Source organism: Haemaphysalis longicornis, unplaced genomic scaffold (assembly GCF_048455015.1).
Source record: "Haemaphysalis longicornis isolate Haplotype H1 unplaced genomic scaffold, Haemaphysalis longicornis Haplotype H1 scaffold_1, whole genome shotgun sequence".
Classification (NCBI taxonomy): Eukaryota; Metazoa; Arthropoda; class Arachnida; order Ixodida; family Ixodidae; genus Haemaphysalis; species Haemaphysalis longicornis.
The window spans coordinates 121,808,579-121,830,824 of NW_027526203.1; the positions used below are offsets into that span (position 1 = coordinate 121,808,579).

The window sequence follows — 22,246 nt, forward strand, 5'->3', positions numbered from 1 at the left end:
TTGTTGATAGTTTCAGCGAGGATGTCGAATCAGCAACGCATTCTATAAACACTGAGAGCTCAATCCTATGGGAGACGCTAATGAAAAGAATGGAGAGAAGTAGGTAAGGGGCCGTAGCATGGCCGCATTTGAAATGGTTAGTAGCCACAAAAGAAAAATTAATCCTTTTTTCAGCGTTAGAATGGATCGGAAATGACATAAAAAGCCCACAAGTGAAAGAAAAAAATTACAATTACTTCATCTTTAGAGTAAATCAAGGTATTGCGAAGATCCCTGATGTGCCTGGCAAGAGCAGTCATCGCAGGATGTTGGGGAGTGAGGCTGGCTAGATTTATGTGACGTAAATCACAAGAAAAGACGAAACGTTAAAACCGGAAAGGTGCGGTCAGGAGAGACAAGTCCCAGGAGGGGATTACGGAGCATAACAGATTTCGTATTATAACATAAATACGGAAATCAATTCTCCACATAGCATGAGTTATTCTTTTGCGTCAAGCAGGCGCTGATTTCACGTTTCACACCTACAGCAAGTTTCACAAGTAACGCTGCATTGTAAAGCGGCAGGAATAAGGCTGTAGTGTCTAAGTACCGTGGCGGACACTACAGTGCCACGAGATGTAGATTCCGAACAATCGTACGCCCTATAGCACCGTTTTCGCATCCGTAAGGGGCTCTGAAGCAACGGTGGCGCAATTGGATGCATTTCTTGTACGCAAGACTTAAAGCGTCCATAAAGACAACACACAGCTGTGTTTTGCAATACCCTCAGTGCTTGTTCGGCAGCAAAGAGTGCTTTACTCATGGAGGAATTTAACAAGTACAGAATGTGAAGTCTTCTGCTGCGTTGCATGTTTTGTAATGTCATTAAGGACGTAGTAATAGGAGGTATTTACAAGAGACGGTATTGATGTTGTTGATGATGATGATGTTGACTGCATGTAGCATCCGAACGGGGCAACTTAAAAGAAACCACAACTGAGGTTACCTACCGTAGCCCTCCTAGGTGGCGCGGCGGCCCGTGTCGGCCACTGCTCCCGGGCCCCTTTTGCTTCTGATCGGACCCCTACGTGTCGTATCTTGGTAGAATTCATGGTAATAGCTTCTTGAAACATTGGGTATGACTCGACAAAATGGGTTACGTAAGTGCGCTCTCGCTTATGCTCGTTTGCAGGGGTAGTCAGAAAACCGTCTGCACGACGGCAAAGTTTGCCAGTGTCGGCCAGTGGGTGTTCCGTATGCGGTGCAGCTGCGTACACGCTTAAAAGTTATTTCTGAATTTGTCATGTTTGCCCTATCTATTTTGCTGCTTAAAAAATGTCCTCCAAATTGCGGGCGCGAATTGCTCGTTCGAGCTTATAATCGATATTTAATTTACGTTTGATTTTCAAGGCACCAGCCAACCGCAAAAGCGTTCGGCAAACAACATAATTCTAGTGCAGAAAAGTATCCGGCGAGTCGCCCGGTATTCCAGGTTTGCCTCAATATATAGCTTACGTGAGTGAAGCGTGGCGTTAAATAGGGTATAGGGCTATCCCTGTAAGGGAAACTTTGCAATGAAGCAAACTTGTATTTTGTTTTAATGGCTCGTTTAGATGGCGTAGGGATACGCTCAATCAAAAGAAAGGGCACCTGTTTTCGGGTACCACGCTGTAAGGAAGACGCAGTTGTGCCGGCAAGTCAGTGTAGAGTGGCACGGGAAAACAAAAATGATAGAGTAGCTTCAGCGTCAGCGGCCGACATAGTCTACCGTTTAGCATTGTCTCTGTATGAGAGAGAAGTAGGGAGAGAAAGAGAAAGAGAGACAGAGAAAGGGAGAAAGTGACAAATGATATTTGAGTGAGCGGGCAAGCGAAACAGAGAAAGAAGGAGACCAAAGAAACAAAAAGCGGCAGAGAGAAGGTTCTTTTTCGAAATGGGCAGAGAAACGGAGAGAGAGAGAGAGAGAGAGAGAGAGAGAGAGAGAGAGAGAGAGAGAGAGAGAGAGAGAGAGAGAGAGAGAGAGAAGAGAGAGAAAGAGAGAGAGAGAGAAGAGAAGAGAAAGAGAGACAGAAGAAGAGAGACAAACTGAAATAGATAGCGAGAGAACAAGCGAAGGTTCTGTATTAAAAACAGGCAGGTTTGCTTGCGCTTGAAGTGGCCGACAAGCTTCTCGAGTGGGTGTGGTGGAAATCAGAATGCCTTAGAAGAATGGGGCCGGAAAGAAAAATACCTAAAAAACAGGCAACGTAATAGCAGAATGGGCTTTATATATGATGGGTGCTGTAAAGGTTAATGTCTTTTACGAGCAAATTCTGTGATCGGAGGCCACCTTTTCGTGCGAGGGAGGCGCCACCTGGTTGTTTTCCGGTAAAAGCTCCTCAGGCTGTCTCAAGGTTCTCAGGTGTCATCAAGGGTGTTAACGGGATGAAGGTGATCGACCCTGTGGCGTGGACAACACGGAAGTAATTGCACTTCGGGCACCGCTGTGAGGCCTGGGCGTGACCGAAGTAATGTGAAGTCAGGAGGTGTGCAATATCGGCGTGTAAAATGAATGAATTTTCGAGGAAAGTGTTGTGGGAGGGAAAGCCGAAGCACGGAGTGTAGTGGGCTGATATGCATAGTTGAGCGTCTCCGCCCTGCTCCGCAACAGTCGTTCTTGATGCATCCTGGATAGGCCCATAACTTTATTTTCCTACGCACGGGCGACCCCGCAGGATATGAAGCGAGGGCTCCAATTGCAGGGCAACTGTTTCAGTAGCGTGTGACGCTTGACAAGACTTCTAGGTATCCCGCCTGCGGAAGAAAATTGCAGGTGTGAGACACTCGAAACCCTTCTTCAGGTCATGCGTCAATTGGCAGCGAAAGCAGAAAGAAGGAGGAACCGTCTGAAAAAGACCCTCACATTGGGCATCGTTCAAGCTTTCCATCTTTTCTTACCGCCTGAAAGAACTACGAAAACTCTGGCATATACCAACGCAGAAAGCTACTCCGATAGTGGTTTAGCTCAGCAGATGCTTCAACGGAAACTTTTGAAACCTCCTTTTGGGCTTTGCTTCAAAGCGTACATCAAAACCGTTTTCGAGTTACAGCTGCAAGGAAGTCGGACAATAGCGGTGATGCCTTGTTTCACGACAGATGGGAAGACACTCTTTTGGAATTGGAAGTGTGCAACCGACGGGGAATGACCGTTTGAGCGAGTTTCCATGACCTCGTCCGAGCGCAGAAAGTTTTATCGTGCTCCGATATTCGGTGGTGACGAAGCCGAACAAAGCGATGCGTTGTGGAACCCTTTCGGATTTTTAAGTTTTTCGGGGTGACCCTACGCACAGATGGTTCGTCACATAAAATTGGTTGTGAGGCAAATGGTTTCTGTCGGCACCGAAAATGAGTGCCCTACACGGCTTCCTTACAAGTAAGCAAGAAGAGCCATTACTTCGCTCAAGGGAATCAGGCATGCGTCAGCGCAGAAACAACAGCCCTCGTTTAATATTTCGTACCGCTGAATGTTTCGTGCAAAGGCAACCGGCAACATTATCAGTCGCCTGCGTTACAGTTACGGGTGTATATACTATAAGTGACATGTTTAGCCATCCCATTTTACATTTTAAAGCGAAGCTTTCAGCCTCTCACTGATGATGACGGTACACGAAAGCGTACTACAGGAAAGCCAACTTCCTCTGACGGTGACGATGATCGTGGGGCAAGTTTAGAAAAATTAAAACGCTTCCCTGCGAAGCTTGGCGAGAGGTCGGCTAGGCTCCGTCCGCTAAAGGTTGCTGTGCAGCAGAGGGAGGAGGCGACGCAGGAGTGCGACGGCGCGACGTACATAGCCCTAACGTCATGTTCTTTGGTGAACGTCGACAAAATTTTTACCCACAGCTCGCCGTACGAGTAGAATGACGTTGCTCTGCATGCCGTAAGGCTGGTAGCCACAGGACGTTTGGCCTAACGTGTAATTTTGAGGACGTTAGGAGCTAAAGTGACATTTTGAGGTTTAACGCCTTGAACTTACACCCACTCGAAAAAGTACTCACTGTACGCCAAGCCGAACGTACCGATTCACGACGCAGACCCCTAACTGAAATGTTAGGAACACGAAGTGCACATCCAACATTTACTGCGGCTATTCTCGAAAAGTTGTGCATACCTCCAGAGTACCTACTGGCAGTGTGGGATTGACCAGCAAAGGAATCCACAATGAGAAAGCTTCACGCTCAACCATCCTCTACGTTAGACGGATGAGTGCATGAGTCCTTTTATCTTTACCACTCTATTTTTGTTTACTAACAGAGAGGTCAAAAAAGCGAGGTAGGGCAGCCGCTGATGTGTTTTGGTGTTTTGGAAGTGTTTATTCCCGCACAACAACCACGCCCCGCACCCTTCTCTCCCAAAGGGACGACAACAAGAAGGGAGGCACAAAATTTGCACTCCTTGGTATCCGTGCACAAAATGATCCAAGGTGGGTGAGGTTCCCATCGTAACAGGAGTTGTTTTGCCTTTTATGTCGCAAGGCTAAATGGGGCAGCGCTTCCAGCTAGACTCTTTGGTGCAGACGTAAGTTGGCACAGGTGAGGAGTCGGCTGAAGAGCAGCCACTGCTAGTTCGAAACATTCCGTGGACTACACACACCCAGAATTCTTTCTGAATTCTTTCGTAAAATGGGGAAACCAGCTACTACGAATTCGCGATTTGGACAATTCTGAAGAAGTGCGTGCTGACTAGCTCCGAAACAGCCTTTTCAAATTATTCCTGTAATACTGGAAAATAGGTGCACGAGGAAGGTTATTTAAGATAGAAAGTCCGTGAGCCATAAAACATAAGGAAATCAGGCGTAGAGTTCACATAGACTGGGGTACATTTGCAATTTTTTACTTTGTATTTTTGCCACTCCGGCACATGAAGAAAAGATAAGACAGTAGGTAGAAGTGCGAGAAGGGGTACAAAATCACAGGTAGTCAGGAAATTTTTGCAGTGGACAAGTCTAAATGTAGGCATGGAGTCTGGTCTCGTGTAAAACGTTCAGCAGTGACCTGCAGTAACGGTCTTCGTGCACCTACCGGCTGAAGTCACCCGGTTTATCCCACCGAAGACCGACCGCTCTTAGCGCACTTTCCCGAGCTGTCCTTGCTCCTGTGCACGTCCACAAAATATGCTTGACATCCGCTTCAGCCGCCGGAGCCGGACACTACAAACATGTTCCTGGGTCTTCTGGTGCGGGTTCCCAAGTCCAGGTGACTCAAGGTGTGAGACCCACCCCAGCCCGAAGCCCCCTGAGCGAAACTTCCTCTACCCGGGAAAGATTGGGGTAGGGGGGGGGGGGTGGGGGGGGGGGAGGATGAAGCACGCACACGGGACCATTAGGCCACGTGTGAACTACTCAGGAGAGACTTCATGGCTAAATGGTGGGAGCGTGTATCACAAGGAAGAGGGCTATGAGTGGATTCAGATTCTGGTGGTGCAGGAGAGTGCGAAAGATTGTCCTCTAATTGGTTGAAAAAATTGTGACCGTGCCGCTGTACCCAATGTAGGCGTAACATTAGTTGTGCTGTCATGTGGAGGCGCTGAATGTGCTGGAAGATCAGATGAGTCTTTTTCACTTGCTTCAGGTGCTTCACAGAACTGAACGAGTCTGTGTATATATGCACTTCTTTGATGTTGGGGAGTGCGCTTGCAGCTTTGATTGCGTCAAGAGCTCCAGTAGCTGCGGGTCTGGCGTGCCGGTGGAATAACAGCGCGACCCTTTCAGTTCTCAGTGTGGAGCTCACGAAAGCGATCTGTCCTCCGTGCGATAGAAGGGCTTCGTCTGTGAAGAATACGCAGTAACCTTCAGGGACCGTGGTATCTGAAGTTGGTGCTAGCTGGTCATGGCGATGAAGCTTCGTTGTTTTATTGGTTGTTATTGCCATCAGCCCATTGGGGTATGCGCCACATCAAGAAAGGATGCCATGCGATCGTGGCCAATCTACACGCGAGGGTACGCACGCACGCTGGTAGCAGAAGGTCGTCTATGGTTGAAGTCACGGGAGGCTCATTACAGAAATGGTAATGGAGCGCTCCGACCAAAGGTATATAAAAACGCTTGAGATTTCTTGTTTCTTTATGCTGATTTACAAGCTCCGTGATGGTATTGAGGTGGGCGTGCTCCTGTAAGATAGGAATCGGGATGAGACGAGGAAGTGCCGTGATGTTGCGCATGGTCTCTCTGTTGATAGCCTAAGCCTCTCCCATTGTTGTGTTGTGAGCCTGTGAAACTGCGCCTGGTAGAGTAGGCGCGGGTGTAGAACAGCGCGTACAAGTCGCCAAGCTACCTGCATGCGGGCTCCTCTACTCTGAGTGGCAATCCGGCGAATCAAGTGCAAGGTCGTCGTGGAGTCTTTCCGTGCCTTTCGGTGCCCATGGATACCTGAACCCGACTGCTGGATCTGAAGTCCAAGCACCCGCAGCTCTTCTTTGGCTGGTATTGCGGCTGAACCAATTTTAAGTTGAAAGTATGTCTTGGAGTCAAACTGCCTCCCCGCCTTATTAGCCACTTGTACACAGCAAGACTTCTCAGCTGAAATTTCCAGACCGGCTGATTGCGCAAACGCATGCAAAACGTCCAGGGCTTGCTGCAGATGACGACACAGCAAGCCGAGGGTCTCGGTTTGTAGACCATGCACAGCGTGACCTCGTCCGCGTAGATGAGAAATCTCACACATGGTATTACATTTCAGATGCACACCCTTCAAAGCTTTTCTGTGTTGTTGAACAGAAAGCTTTACGCTGAAGTATATTAAAAAAAAACTATAACAGCTCAAATGTGATGTTCAAATAAGTTTGTTTTGTTTCCGCTTAGACACAAAAAGCACACTACATTAGAGTGCAGCCAGCTCATATTTTACAGAAAAACGTAAAATTGAGGAGGGCACGTATTGTGAGGAACTGACAACTTATAGCCGACATACGTAAGGCTGCAATTGGGGAGGAACAGGACGTAAAAAGGTGGAAGGTGTAAATTAGATAACTAGACAAAATAAGATCATTCGTGACAAAAATAACGATTACACTAACGTAAGTTCGCAATAGGTGGAAATCATTTGGGAGGGTCTTTAATTGAAAGGACAAAAATATTTTATGTGTTGACGAATGAGCACATATGACTGCAGTCCCTGGAATTTTCGCTAAAGACGCAGAAGAGGACTAACGATAACAAGTAAGTAGAGTGCGTCCGAATTTGCTTGTAGTGTTGAAGAGCAACAGCAACTAGAGGCATGGATGTGAGTGTTGGCTCATCTTGCACAGCTTCGTACTCAGCGGCAATCGAATTATTTTGGCACACAATAAACTGCTGCCAAAGCAAAACTTCAAAGGCAAAAGAAAAGTGGAGACCTATTCGTGTCTGTCGAATCTCGGCGCCTCCCACACAGCTTTTGCACGATTTCTGTGCGGAGACTGTGCCTAGTTTTTTCGCGAACATCAAATTATTGTTAGCATAGGATGATAATGCTGTCACAATTTTGTCGTTGACAATGCCTTCCGGTGATGTTTTTGGGTCCAGCGGGGAACAAGAAATGGGTATGTTATTTTGTGACAATTGTTATGTTAGTTTGCCTAAGTAAGGGCTAAAGACTTCCATGCCACTACCCAAGCCATGTTTAACATTTTATGGGCTTGCAGACTTAACAAATAGAATGCATTGTTTAGTACGAGTGATCTAACCCACGAAAGTGGCCACAACTCCTTTCTTGTTATGGAAATATACGGGAAATTAGTTCAGGGTTCTTTTTATATATTGCAATGCAACAGGAAACAGAAAAATTAATTCAACACGGTGGTTGGATTGGAATTTGCTAAAAAGTGCAGTAAAAACAAACAAAATAAAAAGCTTCTGCTGTTTGGATAATGGACAATCTGATGTAAGGAAAAACCAACAGCCTATGCCCATCTGCCATGCCCACCCATGGCCTGTACCAACGTGGGGCATTTACCAAGAAGCGCAAGTGCGCGGAATACACCGGCCGTCTTGCTACCACGCCTCCATAACCAGGATCCTCTACGGAAGCGTTGTCTTCTGTGAGGACGGTCTCGATCCCAGTCTACTTAACTCTGTAGACTGCGGTTAAGAGTGGCCTTCACGAAAACATACTCCTTTCTCATTGATCAATTTATTGTAGGGTTTAACGCGCCGACGCAACCTAGGCGATGAGGCGCGCCGTAGTGGAGGGCTACGGAATAATTTTGACCACCTGGGCATCTTTAACGTGCGCCGAAATCTCGTATGCACGGGCGTTTTTGCTTTTCCCGCGTTCTCGTGTCCTTTCTCATCGGAATGGCCAGTTGCGCTCACTGCGACGCCTGCCGGGTTGAAGAGAAAGTCGATCATGTGCTTTCTCCTTACCCCCAGTGTACATCGGAAAGACGCGTGTTGGCCGCCGAACTAAGCCGATTGGACAATCAACCGTTCACAGTTGGGACCATTATAGACGTCTATCCCTACCATCGACTTCGCAGAAGGCAAAAAAAGCCCTTCTACGTTTTCTGAAGGACACAAGCTTAATAGAACGACTATAGTGACCACAAAGAAACTGAAGTTCGTGCGCGTCCCCGCTGCTATCCTCTCCTTTTCGCCTCCCTCTCTTTCATCCCCTGAACCCCTCCCTCAGTGCCGAGTAGCAAACTCAGCTCTACGCCTGGATAACCTCTCGGCCTTTCCTCTCGTTTTCCTCACGTGCTCCTCCTCCATCCAAGAATGAAGATAGTATCTTCGTTCCAGGCGCTAGGAAGGCCCGCTCGTTTGCTCGCTTCCGGGTTTGGTCAGGGGATTGCTCTGCGCATTTTTTCTTATTCAGAATTGTTTCCACGGATTTCACGAACTGGAATGCCTATTGCGGTGAAACGCAACTGCATCTTTTGTAGCGAACACTGATTTATCTTTCAAAGGAGAAATTCTCGGTCAGAGTGTGCACTGAAGTCTGTGCGGAAGGAAAAGCAGCCATCTTGTTTAATGTAGAAAACATCATGTAGATGTCGACGTACGGCAATAGACAACTTTGTTCAGGTTGAAAGACCTAGCTTTTGGTGACTCACACAGCTCCCACCTGACCACGACACACATTTGTAACCTAAAAAAATGCAAAAAATAATAGAGAAGTATCCAGTTAAGCACTGCAGTAACGCATTATGGGCAGGTGGAGGGGCGTATAATAGAGCAGCATTATAAAAATAATTATCAGTGTGTTAACTGCAAGTTAGCACTAGAGTGACACGACCAAGCGGAACTAGAGACCCAACTACGACCGCCCAGTCCTGTTCCTTAGCGATGGCGTATATCGACAGGCGCCAATCGCACAAGCAAGATTATATGACGACATAGAGAAATTACCGCAAAGTGAATGCAGGGTTCGCCACTGCGTCACATATTTTATTTAATATCTGGAATATTTTTTGACATTTGCGACAAAGTAGGCAATATTGTTACTCGTCAAAGCAATCTTTTCAATTAAACAAGGTTGTATTTCGTTTTCATGATCCGTTTTATTATAATCGCAAACTTCCCGTTCTGCCAAGTACTTTGTAAATGAGGAACTAAGTTTGCCAAGTACTTGGCTAAATAAGGAACTAAGGAACTAATTTAGTGGACACTGGCAATAGCTTCGCGGTTACACCATGGAAAGACAGGTTTTATGCTCGGCTTGGACCGATCGCTAGCGTTACGCAGCTGCTAGAGTGTGCTAGGTTACCGTCAGAAAAGAAGCCAAGACGAAGCATTGTGTCGGAAATACTGCCGCGATGCGAATACGGCTGCTGCGCAAGAACATATATTAAGCAATAATAACCATAATGGCCACGCGATCGGCTCTCCAAAAGGGGCGATCAAGCGAAACGCGAACTCATTACTCGTGTACGTAAATTGGAAACATAAAAGGGCACTCCATCCCGTTATTAAGCGCGTTTTAGATTGGGCGGAAATATACGGAAAACCCCTATACAGCCACCGACAGTGACTTCCCAATGCAGCTAGTGCGTTTGGTCGCATCTGGATTGTTTTGTTTTTCTCGCGTGTGTACGAAGGCTGCTAAATAAGTAGCCCGGCGGGTACCTGATCGATGACCTGTCTGCTTCGCGCTTCGTTCTGCCTCTCCGTGACGTGCGGGACCGACCCTCCTCGTTTGATCCCGGCTTTCGGGGGAGCAACTTGTTTCACTCACCGTTCTCACCTTTTTTACCCCTCCATACTATCAAGTGCAGGCACGACGCTGATGACAGTTGACCAAAGTGACGACATCGGCACCCATGTATGAGCTTTGTCCGCGTTGTGCCATTCGAGGGCACACGGGATGTGTTTTTTGCATTGTCCCGTGTGCAGCCCAGGATAGGTGGGTTTTCAGACGACATTTAAAAATGTTAACGCAGAGACTTACGAGTCTATCATGGAAAAGATATAGCGCAAAAGGCGCACAGACAAAGGAGGACAAGCGGGTCCACGTTGCTGTGAACCTTTTTTGAATTTCAATTTTTAATTTTGAACTTTTTGCATTTAGGATGCACGCGACATTGCCAAGCATGCGTGCGGGCAAATCGACATATCTTATTGCCTGCAACTGTCACCCTTACGCAGTTAGCACACATGGCGTTGCTGGATGTGGTGTTGCTCAAGGGCAAAAAGCCGGAAGGAAACGCAACATGACGTTGCCAGTTTCGCTGACAATATTTCTACCTCCTATCAGTCAAATTCAAACACCGTTTTTAGTCTCATGGTGTTCTATTTTCAAATATTTCAGTTAGTCCGTCGGTGCCTTAGGTGGCTGTTCATTGTCGGTTCCACAAACTCGCTTAAATTTCGCCTGTTTCAACTTGGAGTAAGATGAAATGGGGCTAGCTGAACTTTCTTTGGCTATTAATTTGTGTTCATACAGATGCCATGTTAGCCTGCAGCTACCCAGTTTTCCACCATTTTGCAGCAGCCCTACTTGCAACCGAAAAACCTCCAAGAGTCACAAGAGTTGCCAGTAATCGGATCTTAATTTCAAAGGCTCGTCCCAAGCGGGAAGGAGCTGAAAGTGGGCATAGTCCAATCAGCTGCATGTAGTCTTTATTCAGTGGTATTTGTACCTTAAAAAATGCTCTGCTCGCCTTTGCCGAGCGTGACATGTTTAGTTACCACCAGGTCTGGATACGACATTCAAATACCATATGTGTGCACTTTCTGACTTCTTCATGTAGCATTGAATGGGCCCGTGTGCTGTTATGCTTATATCCGCCGACAGACAGAGCGACATACATTTTACAAGCAGGCATTCGGTGTGCTTATCGGAACTTCTTTGAGCTTCTTCTAAGTTATACAGTGGACAAATAATTTTTTATTGATTTTCACTACAACATCCCGGCGTCGAAGTCCGTTTTCCGTTGCAAACATCAAGCCGATCGACTTGAAATTTGATGATGATTGTGGGGTTTAACGCGCCGACGCAACGCAGGCGATGAGGCGCGCCGTAGTGGAGGGCTCCGGATTAATTTTGACCACCTGGGGATCTTTATCGTGCGCCGAAATCTCGTACACACGGGCGTTTTTGCTTTTCGCCTCCATCAGAAAAGCGGCCGCCGCGGCCGGGAATCGAACCCGCGACCTCGTGCTCAGCAGCGCAACGCCTTAGCCACTGAGCCACCGCGGCGGGTGACTTGAAATTTCAGCTTGAACAAAAAAACGATAGGATAGGATAGGAAACATCAAGCTCCGTGAATCGCTGCGACTTCTGGTCTGCATTCCTCCTTCGATTAATGGCCTTCAACGGTTGGGACCTAATTTAGCGTGAAACAGTGCGAAAACACAACACCGCGGAAAAAGGCGTTCACACGTTTTTGTGTTTTGCCCCGTTTCAGGCTAAAATATGCACCAACTGGACCGCCTTCCAACCTGATTGGGAGCTGTACGAACCTAGTTGCCTCTCAGCCTCTGCGCTTCAAATCCCCTTCGTGCTCTCCCTCGCATGGCCAACTTGATCCGCTGGTCACGCTCTAGCTGTAACCTCTGAAAGTCAGGAAATGGCCGTCAAAAACTGTCAGAGCTCGTTGGTGCCGGAAATTTATCCGTGGTTGTTTCCGTACTTCAATACCAGAGCAACACCGAACACGAAGGACTTTCACTGCGCTTGAACTTCGAGAGTCTAAACTCTGCGCACATCTTCCCACCCATTCTTCCTCTTTATCGCCTCATTTATTTATTTATTTATTTATTTATTTATTTATTTATTTATTTATTTATTTATTTATTTATTTATTTATTTATTTATTTATTTATTTATTTATTTATTTATTTATTTATTTATTTATTTATTTATTTATTTATTTATTTATTTATTTATTTATTTATACAGCTAGTGTCAACTCTGCAGGCTGTTGCAGGATTGGGGGATATATAAAAGATAAGCACGCTCTTTTTGTAGAATTCACAAAAGCGGAGACAACGATCAAAATGAAAACAATTATAACAGCCAAATAGAGTACACGCATAAAAACGTAGCAATTCAAAGGATAACAACGATTATGGATTACATATAGCAACAAATGAAAGTTTCAGCAGTAGGGAGTACAGAACACATATCCACAAGGACAACTGAACGAAAAGTTAGACAATTAGGGGTAAAATTATCCAGGGATGAACTAGTTACAATTTCATTAGGAAGACAATGCCATTCTCTTATCACACATGGAAATTAAGAGTATTTAAAGGATCCATTGCGGAACCTGCACTCTATAAGATGTTTGTCGGGTTTTGTTCTCGTAGACCTGTCGTGTTTTGCTCTTGTACGGCTTATCCCTTTTATGGAAGTTTTCCGCTTTCCCTTGGCTGGTTCCTTGGTTTCGCTGCTGGACTTGGTATAGATCTAATGATCATAAATAAACCTTTTCGCGCTATCTACGCCGTATGGAGCCCTTGTGCTGCTTGGCTATCCGGCGCCTGAGAGATCAAATCTTTTCCCCCACTATGAAGTGCTATTGTGGCGTTCTAAATTTGTTTTCTTGCTTTCGCGACACAGGCGTTTTTTCCTGGGCGTGGTGCTGAATGCGTCCTTGGTGGCTGTTGGCGTCCTCTCTATGGGAGTGCTCACGGCCACGTACAAACTGCCACCCACCGTGCTCTTTGCACAGGCCGATATCAAGTGAGTATACTTTGGTTCCAACGGGTTTCTACCGGGTCCAGTAGCTGGCTTTTGGGACAGGAATGAAATGTCGTTGTTAACGACAATGAAGGACTATGATGATGGAAAACGAGTGGCAACCGCCCTTTCTGCCTAAACTTCTTAGTTTGGTAATATGCCCCATTGCCATATTTAGTTTGCGTTATCTCGCAGTTGTGAAGCCTATATTTCGGAACACACAGGTCATAGAGGGTCACGGCGAGTTCACCGACTCGAAACAGAGAAGGAGACGGAGAAGACAAAGAGAGACGTACGTGAAGCAGGTTCCTAAAGTGGTTGGAAACCCTACACGCAAGAGGGAATTCAGGAAGTGAAGGAGAAAGCAGGTGAAAATTGAGAAATAGAAGTGAAGATGCGTCTGCCCTCGTATGCTTCCGGGTAGCTGCTACAAACGACCGCAAGGGAAAGTAGCGTTAACCAAGTAGAGTGGCGGATTGGTTGTTTCCCCCTGAACAGTTACCGGTACCAATCTCCTAAGATTTGTTCAATCGTGAACGAGGGATGATCGAAAAAACTGAGTTTGGCTTTGAACTCGCCTCTAAAGCACGCATCGCGCGTAGTGGCGCAGTGCTTAACGGTTTCTCGCGTGCCGCAGCGTGCGCTGGCGTTCATCCTGATTAGTAGACGTTCGAAAAGACTGCTCCCATCATACTGAGCCTGCGAAGCAGAGTGATAGACCAGAGAGCAGAGGTTCCCGGAGCACAGAATATTCAGGTAATGACGCCTTATTCTCCTTAATAAGGGCGACGTGCTTGCAAAAAGAGGAAGCGTCGTTGCGACACAATTCCACGATAAAAGAATCGCAGTGGTCCGCTCCCCGGCACGGCCAAATTAGGCAGCTTCATAAGCCAGGCACGTCCAACGATTCCTACGGCAGGGGTGTATGTACTACGCCTTGACGATTTATGGAAGAACGGTGGTAATTTTATGGAACCACAGTTCGCCCAATCGTATAGAGGTAGGCTGATGACAGACACTTGAGTGCAGATAATAGATAGGGGAAAACGATCACCTTTGGGGCGCCGCTTGGTTTAGATATTAAGGAAACCACGAAGGACAGCAAGCGCAGCAAAGATGTGATTGGAGTTAAGTTGCATGTCTGATTGTTTGCGTCAGGGTGACGTCCAACGTCTCATACGGGCAGACATTTATGCGGGGAGGGCGAACAAGTAGCTGCCAGAACCAGCAAGTTAAGCACGCGTGTTAAAAAAACTTGTTGGCCGAGTCAATTTTAGATAATTTTGAGGCAGAGTCAGACCAAGTTATAGAAAGTTCCTTAATTTTGAGGCATGAAATTATTTTTGTGACAAATTATGCGAACTTTGTTAAATTCTTTTGTGTTTATTTCAGTTTTAATTTCAATTGTAGTTAACGGAAAAATGAACGAAAGGAACGCAAAAAGTGTTGGAACATTTGAAACAGGCCAAACCACCCTTTAAAAAAGGAAGACAAAATAAAAATTCAGAAATACAAAATACAATACAAACAGTAAACAAAAAATTGAAACTGAGACCGACCAGTGTAAATAATAGGGCTGAACATGTGAAAGCAAATTTGAGTGTCGGCGCAACTTTGCTTCATTAAAAATAAACAAAACGGTACAAGACATAGCAAGCAAGAATTTCCAGACAATTCATGAGCTTGGTCATCCCACTTGTTTGTCATCATAAGCTAGCATTTTCTGAACAAATTTTTCGAATTTGTGATTTGATATGTTTACGTTTGCCAAATAAAGATTGCAGGGGTGTGAATTCAGAGTGTGTGGTATTTGAGATGCTAAAGTACGAAAACCATAATTGGTACGAGCTTCAGAAAATTGTAAATGCGAACAGCGAATATTATAAATATCGTGTTTTCTAGCACAGACGTTTTGAGGATTGTTAGTAGTGGGGCTTAAAAGCTTCCTTTCAGTGCAGAACCACGTTTTATGACATGATTATAACAGGTTCTCAGCTGACTGAAACTACTGCACAACAATATGGACAGTAGCTTTTTGCGACTAATGACGGAGTATTTGTAGTGAGTTTTGCAAATGTTCGTGCGGAGTTTGTATCCAAGGGAAAAGCGAATATGAGAGAAAATATACCGTTTCGAAATTGATTGTGCGGGGTTCCTCAAACCAGCCCCCTACGTCGCAAATAACTAAGTATGGAGGAACTAGAAATGCCGAGTGACAGTAGCAATACAGCTGTTTCGTCGTTTGTTTTAGAAGGATCAGTGTATCCTAAAAGAAATATGTGGAGTACCGCCCGTTCCGGGGGGCATCAACAGGCTTCTACAGTAATGCACCAGTGATTTGTGGACGAATACAGCCTAACTTATCTGATAGAGGTGCATAGTTGCTACGCCCGCATCGCAAGTTTCTTTTTTTTTGTGGCGCCTACACGGACACCCATCACCAGTAAAGTTAAAAATCGTGTTCTCGCGAATAACTTCAGTTTGCCGGGGTTGCTTTCGCGACACAGGCGTTTTTTCCTGGGCGTGGTGCTAAATGCGTCCTTGGTGGCTGTTGGCGTCCTCTCTATGGGAGTGCTCACGGCCACGTACAAACCGCCACCCACCGTGCCACCTGTGTACTCTAAGTTGATCAGTTAATTCAAGTGTGTTTTAGTCAGAAAACATCGCAAGCTGGCCAGTTTAACCGGTTAGACACCGCGTCCCATTTGGGGGAAACTCTTTGTGTTAATATTCTCAAGAGTAAATAGCACAAGGCTTCGCGAATCCAAGCAAATTATTAACCTCTCAGCATACATTCCGCAGCTATTACTAGACCGGGGATAAAGTTTCACTAGGGAAGGCCTTCCTGAGCGCACAGGCCAGGGTTAACGGGCCGGTGGCGCAAAGAAATGTGAACAAGATCGGGAGCCTTTGTTCTGATTACGTCTGACAGCACGTGCACATCACGAAAGAAAATGACAAGCGGGGGTGGTTACACGGTAAAACCTTGCACTTCTGTTTTACTAGTTGCAAAAACTTCCGCCAACAAGTGTTTCGGAGCAGTGGTTAAAACCAATTTGGCGCGAGACCTGTCGGAAATGGGGTGGCTATAAATGTTTCTTTCCTCATCAAATCTTCTTTAAGGTGTGTACGTACTGTGCGTAACAAAATAACGTATGCGAAATTAGCGTTTCGCTCCTCTTCAAGTGAAATGTGGTACCATAAATCCTGCAGAAAAGGCGGCTACATTTCTGACGGAGCCGAAAAGCGAAAACGCGTGTGTGTTCAAGATTTAGGCGCATGTTAAAGATCCCCCGGTGGTGGAAATTACGCCGGAGTCTTCCACTACGGCGCGCCTCATCGCCTGCGTTGCGTCGGCTCATTAAACCTCATAATCAGTCAACCGTGAATCCAGCATGTTCTTCCTGTTTGGCGAAGCAGTTTTGGTGGGTTAGTTGGCAATGCACCTCAGAAAGTGTGGAGCGCGCTCAGACAGAAGTCATCATCATCAACAGCTACAGCCTATATAGGTCCACTGAAGGAGGAAGGCCTATCCCACTGACCGTTGCCCGCTTCTTTTCTGCGCTGCCCGAGTCTATTCTTTGGCTCAGAAGTTTCTTGTTTCTTATTTATTCATCCCACCGACGAGTTAATGGCCTCCCCATTCTTCTAGTTTCCTCCCGCGGGGTCCATTCTGTTGCCCTCGTGGTCCACCTGTTGTTAGTTCGTCGTACTACATGGCCAGCCGAAGTTAATTTTTTTCTTAATTTGAACTATGATATCTTCTACTCCAGTTCGCTCCCAAAGTTGCTCGTTTCCCGTCCCTAAGCAATGCTCGTATCATTATTCGCTCCGTAACACGTTGGGCAGGTGTAAGTTTGCATTCTAGTTCTTTAGTAAGGCGCCAAGTTTCCGCTGCGGATGTCACTACCGGCAGGATACATTGATGGAATACTTTTATTCTCAAGGATAGAGGTATTTTTCATCATTTGCGAGTGCTTGCCGAGGCACCCCAACCATATCCTATTCAGCGACGGATTTTTTTCTCGTGGGTGGGGTCAGCACTGACCAGTTGGCCAAGGTAGTTATATTCTTATACTTGTTGCAGTGCTTCGTATCTGTGCTGAAAAAGACGCTTTCAGCATGTTTATTTATCGCTACTATTGATTTATTCACATTTATCTTTAGCCTCACGACGCAACTCTCTGATCGCAGCTCCTCAATCATTTTTTGGGGTTGTCTTGCAGATTCATTGAGCAAGACTACGTCGTATGCTAACCTCAAATGGCTGAAGCGCTCCCCGTTTATACGCAGACCTGAGTTTTCCCAGTCAATCTTTGTGAATGCACTCTCCAGACATGCTGTGAACAATTTGGTAAAATGGTATATGCTTGGTGGACCCCCTTTCGGATCGGAAATTTTTCGCTATCCTTGTACAGGATTAACCTGCCCATGCATTCCTTTAAATGTCGTATAGGAGTCGTAGGTAGGTCTCCTGTATTCCTTGGTGCTTTAAGGTGTCCATCAGTGCGGCGGTGTTTACTAATTCAAACGATTTCTCCTATTCTATAAATGTATGTAAAGCGGCTTGTTATACTCTGCGCATTTTTTATTACTTAATTCATGTCGGGTTGTTATACTCTGCGCATTTTTTATTACTTAATTCATGTCATGGATGTGATGCCTTGTAGAGTATCCTTTCCTAAATCCATACTGTTCCCTGGGTCGTTGCAAATCCGGGCTTTCATTTATGCGGTTAACTATAACCTTGGTAAACAGCTTGCATATAACTGACAGATGGCTGATGGGTCTGTAGTTCTTAATATCTATGTGATCTCCCTTATTGTGAATTAAAACTGTGTTGTTTTCTTTTTCAGGCTGTGGGTACCTTAAACATACTGAGAATAATCTAGCAAGCTTTTCTAGTAGTATATCTCTGTCCTCCTTTAAAAGGTCTAAGCTTCTGCTGTCGTCACCTGCACTACAAGCGACAAGTACAAGTCTATGTACCAAAAGCTAGATACGGTGATAAGGCCGTAGATAGTTTCTGCGAAAACGCCTAGTCACAAATGACTAAGAGAACAACAGAGTTCACAATTGTAACGGGAGACTTTAACGCAAAAGCAGGATCATAGTAGGAGAAAAATGAGTGGGAAATTTTGGAATAGGCACTCGTAACAATCGAGGAGATAGTTGGATGTGCGGAGAGAAATACACTGAGGATAATAAACAGAACACTTTCTTCCGCAAACGAAAGAGTAGGAAATGAACATGGAAAAGTCCAGACGGGATGACAAAAAATGAAATTGACTTTGTTTTACTTGACAACCCAGGTATTGTTCAAGACGTGGAGGTTCTAGGCAAGATTCAGTGCAGTGACCATAGGATGGTTAGGTGCATACTAAGATTGAATCTCAAAAAGGAAAGAAAGAAAGTTATAAACCCACCATTAAGTCAGTCAGAGACAAGACGCAGGAGTTTAAAAAAAAACCTTCAGGACGAATTTGCACTTTTAGACGGTGAGAGGCTGAGGACAGTGTTGACACCCTAAACGACAACCTGACAACAGCAGTCACAGAGTCAGCAGCGCATATTGGAGAAGCAGAAAACTCAGAAAACGAAGAAAATTACTGCGAAGCGTAAGAGCATGAAATTGTCGAGTAAAGTGGATGAAATTGAATTAGCGGAGGTGTCAAAATTGGATGAAAGAAGCAAAACGAATGACATTCGTGCATACAACATGGCAATCATCAATTAAACGTTGGAAACAGAAGGACGCTTGGAGGCAACAAAGAGAAAGCTGGCTATGGGTAGAGACAGACTTTACGCACTCGTAGATGAACAGGGTAACATTACGCAGAATATGGACGATATAATAAGAATATATGAACGATTCAATACCAAGCTATACGCCAGTATGTTGAACCAGGGGAAACCACTGAGCCCAGAAAGGTAGCTTGAGATGTTCCGCCAGTAAATAAAGAGGAAGTATAAAAGGCGCTTAAGGGCATGAAAGGAGACAGAAGTACTCAGAAGAAACACAGTACACAGGGCTGATCTACTTTAAGTGAATCTTTATTGGAGGAAGCAACACGCCGGTAACGCATTATACGCTGATAGAGTCCATGAGAAGACTTGCAGAGCTAAACACAAAAAAGAAAAAATGGCCGCGTATCTACTCCTTTCGTTGAAAATGTCGACAAAAGACGAGAGTCGACTGGCGCCCTTGCCAAGTTAATGCCTCCCTTCTCTTCCCGCTCACCTCTCTTGCTGTTCCTCTCCCGCCTCGTTCGTCTCAAGATAACACGCTAGAGGTTTGCTCAAGTCAACTTGAACTTACCACATTCCACTGCTACGATTCGGGTGCCTCGATTCCAGAATGGCCGTACGGTGGAAACGCGTGTGAATCGAGGCACCCCCCTACAACGTTTATAGAACCACGTTGCCCTACTCCACGCGCGTTTAAAGCGGGAAGTAAAACCTGAGTGAAACCTGTCGTTGCTGTTGCCGTTTTATTTCTCAAATGCCGCCAGGAGGCATAGTAGCGCGACAGTTTTCTGCAGTTGATGAAATATTTAAATTGAAGACCAAGCATTTATAATTTTAATAAAGGAACATCCCAAATATTGCTTATGTACTGATTTGCTGCCTTATATTTGCATAATGTCCTCCCCTTTTCAACAATGTTGACAAGAATGAACATTGCAACTGGACTTAAACATTTAGATTTGGCTGTGGGTATATAAGACTCGCAGCTTCTGTTTCACTTTGGCCGGGTGGCTGAATCGAGCCACAGACAGACAGAAAGACCAACATACCGAGGGACCAAAATTTCTGCTTTTAAGTATAGCCCAAGAGAGACTATTGTTTTTAAAAGAGAAATATTGTTTTTCACCTTCCCTTTGCAGGCGCCGTTAAGATAAACGATTAGAGTGCATTTAGAGTGCATAACAGAAAGCACGCTGACGTAATAAGCTTTAGAGCTGTCGCTTTCGAATGCCTGGATAACTTCACGTGTTGGCTTATCTCTCTATTCCTAACCACTGGTCTCTCTGAGAGGAGCCCAGCGCAAGCCCAGTTTCGACAGTTTCAGGCGAGGTGGGTGATACAGCAGTCTGCTCAACAAAGTTCTTCGTTTCCCTAAGCCCATAGTTCACGCACCGACTGGAGTGGCCTGGATACCTCTTCCCATAGGTCCAGGGCGCAGAATGGATATCGCCTGCATCGCGATCAACGAGCTGCTCCCTGTGTTTCTTCGAGCATCATACTTGTTATCTGGCCTCCAAGTTACCTATTGGAAGGCGCTTGGCAAGTTTGTTAAAGGGATAGAAGATGATGTCTACGCCGATAGACATGCTTATTACTTGAAATCATACGTTAATCCGAGTACATAGGGCCCCACGAGCAAATTTTAATTTTTGTACCTTATCGGCTGAACAGCCCTGGTCGCTACGCTTCACCTCTTTGAGCAAGGTGCGCGCCGCTAGCGTGAGCAGGTGACGTTGGCCGTTATGAAGCAGGCTTCGGTGCTACAGCTTGCCTATCAAGCTTGCAGCGTCAATACGCCAAAAATAACGAGCATAAATGTATCGCGAGCAATTTAATTCATAAAATGGTTTCCATTGTAGAGAAACAAACATTGAATTTTCGGAGAAAAACCACACTCAACAAGACTAGGTATTTGCGAAGAGCGTAAATAGAGCTGCCTAAGAGCACTTCTCACATCGACTAAATCATGTCACTGGCTAATGTCACCCACGGGCCCGTACGGTTTACCTCAGGATGTTCAATCGCAAGACTCGAACGGTCGTTGTGCCTTCTTTGAGTGGCTCTTGTAACGGGACGAACATAAAAGCTCCTCTAGACTCGGCCCGGTGCCACGACGGAATCACTTGGCGACATATTCTTAAGTTGGACAACTGAACATGCTCAAATGCTAGCACACTAGACTCCTGATTGAAACAAGGTGATGTACGAGATCACCTAATGATCAACTTCGTTCACCCTATTCCCAAACCTAAGAAAGGTGCCGACAGCCCCTCCAACTTGAGACCCATCTCTCTGACCTCTAACGTCTGTCCTTGAAAAGAGTTACTTATCCACAGGTTTTTATGGCCACCTTATTTCCATTCCTGGATTCATCTTCGCCGAGATACTAGGCTTGCATGAAAAGTGTTTTAGTATTTATTCATTTATTTATTTATTTAAGTTACCCTCAAGGACCGGGTAGGGCGTTACAGAGGGGAGTGGGCATAACAGGCACAGATATACAACAAAATAATAAGCATACAAGTTAAACAAGAGTACAAGTCAAAATAAAGAAGGAACAACAAAACAACAAAATCAAGACAAAAGGCACAAAAATCACAATAATGTAGGCTGTGTAGGATAGCGAGATAGCATTTGAAAAACGATACCTAAGGGACACAAAAGGGGAAAAGGCGCAACAAAACTGTTCATGATACAATACATATTTGGCAAAGATTTGGCTACTCATATGCCGAGGCAGAAATAGCGAGGTCATTAAACAATTATAAACTAACGACAAAATGAGGACAAGGCACAACATCGCTAAAGAAAATTTCAGACTCAAGTATTATTGCAAACGTGGGTAGTCAAAGCTGATCTAAACAACTTATTGTTACGGATTAATACAAGCCGTTCGGGAAAGCGGTTCCAATGGGTGATTGCTTGGAGTAGAAAAGAGTAATAGAAAAATTTGCATGACAATGAATAGGTTCAATTTTATGGCGATGATCTAAGCGATAAGATATGAAAGAGGGACTTAATAGGAACAAATCATGAAGCGTATCGCGATAAAAAATTTATGAAATAAACAGCAACGTTGTATCTGGCGGCGTAAAGACAGATCAGGTAGTAGTAACTGTGATTTCATGGTCGTTACACTAGCTGTGCGATTCGGAAAGAATGAAGCGGGCGGAGCGGTTTTGGATTGACTCGACAGACGAAGCTAAATATGCGAGGCCAGGGTCCCTCATAGAAGCGGCGTATTTCAGTTTCGGGCGTATAAGAGTTTTGTACAGTTGTAGTTTCAGCGAAGATGTTAGACCAGAAAAAATACGTTTTAAATACCCAAATGTGCGGTTAGCATTGTTTGTTATGTAGTTTATATGCGGTTCCCAAGAGAGATT

The 22,246-nt window shown here is 45.3% G+C and overlaps 1 protein-coding gene across 1 annotated transcript in view; it reads left to right on the forward strand.

Annotated features, from left to right (window-relative positions):
• Positions 1–22,246, forward strand: part of LOC144179557 (nose resistant to fluoxetine protein 6-like) — a gene marked incomplete in the record, with an annotated part of 454,840 nt that overhangs the window by 349,335 nt on the left and 83,259 nt on the right. The window contains 1 exon segment of the mRNA XM_077707960.1: positions 12,996–13,118. Coding sequence (XP_077564086.1) covers positions 12,996–13,118 — 123 coding nt within the window.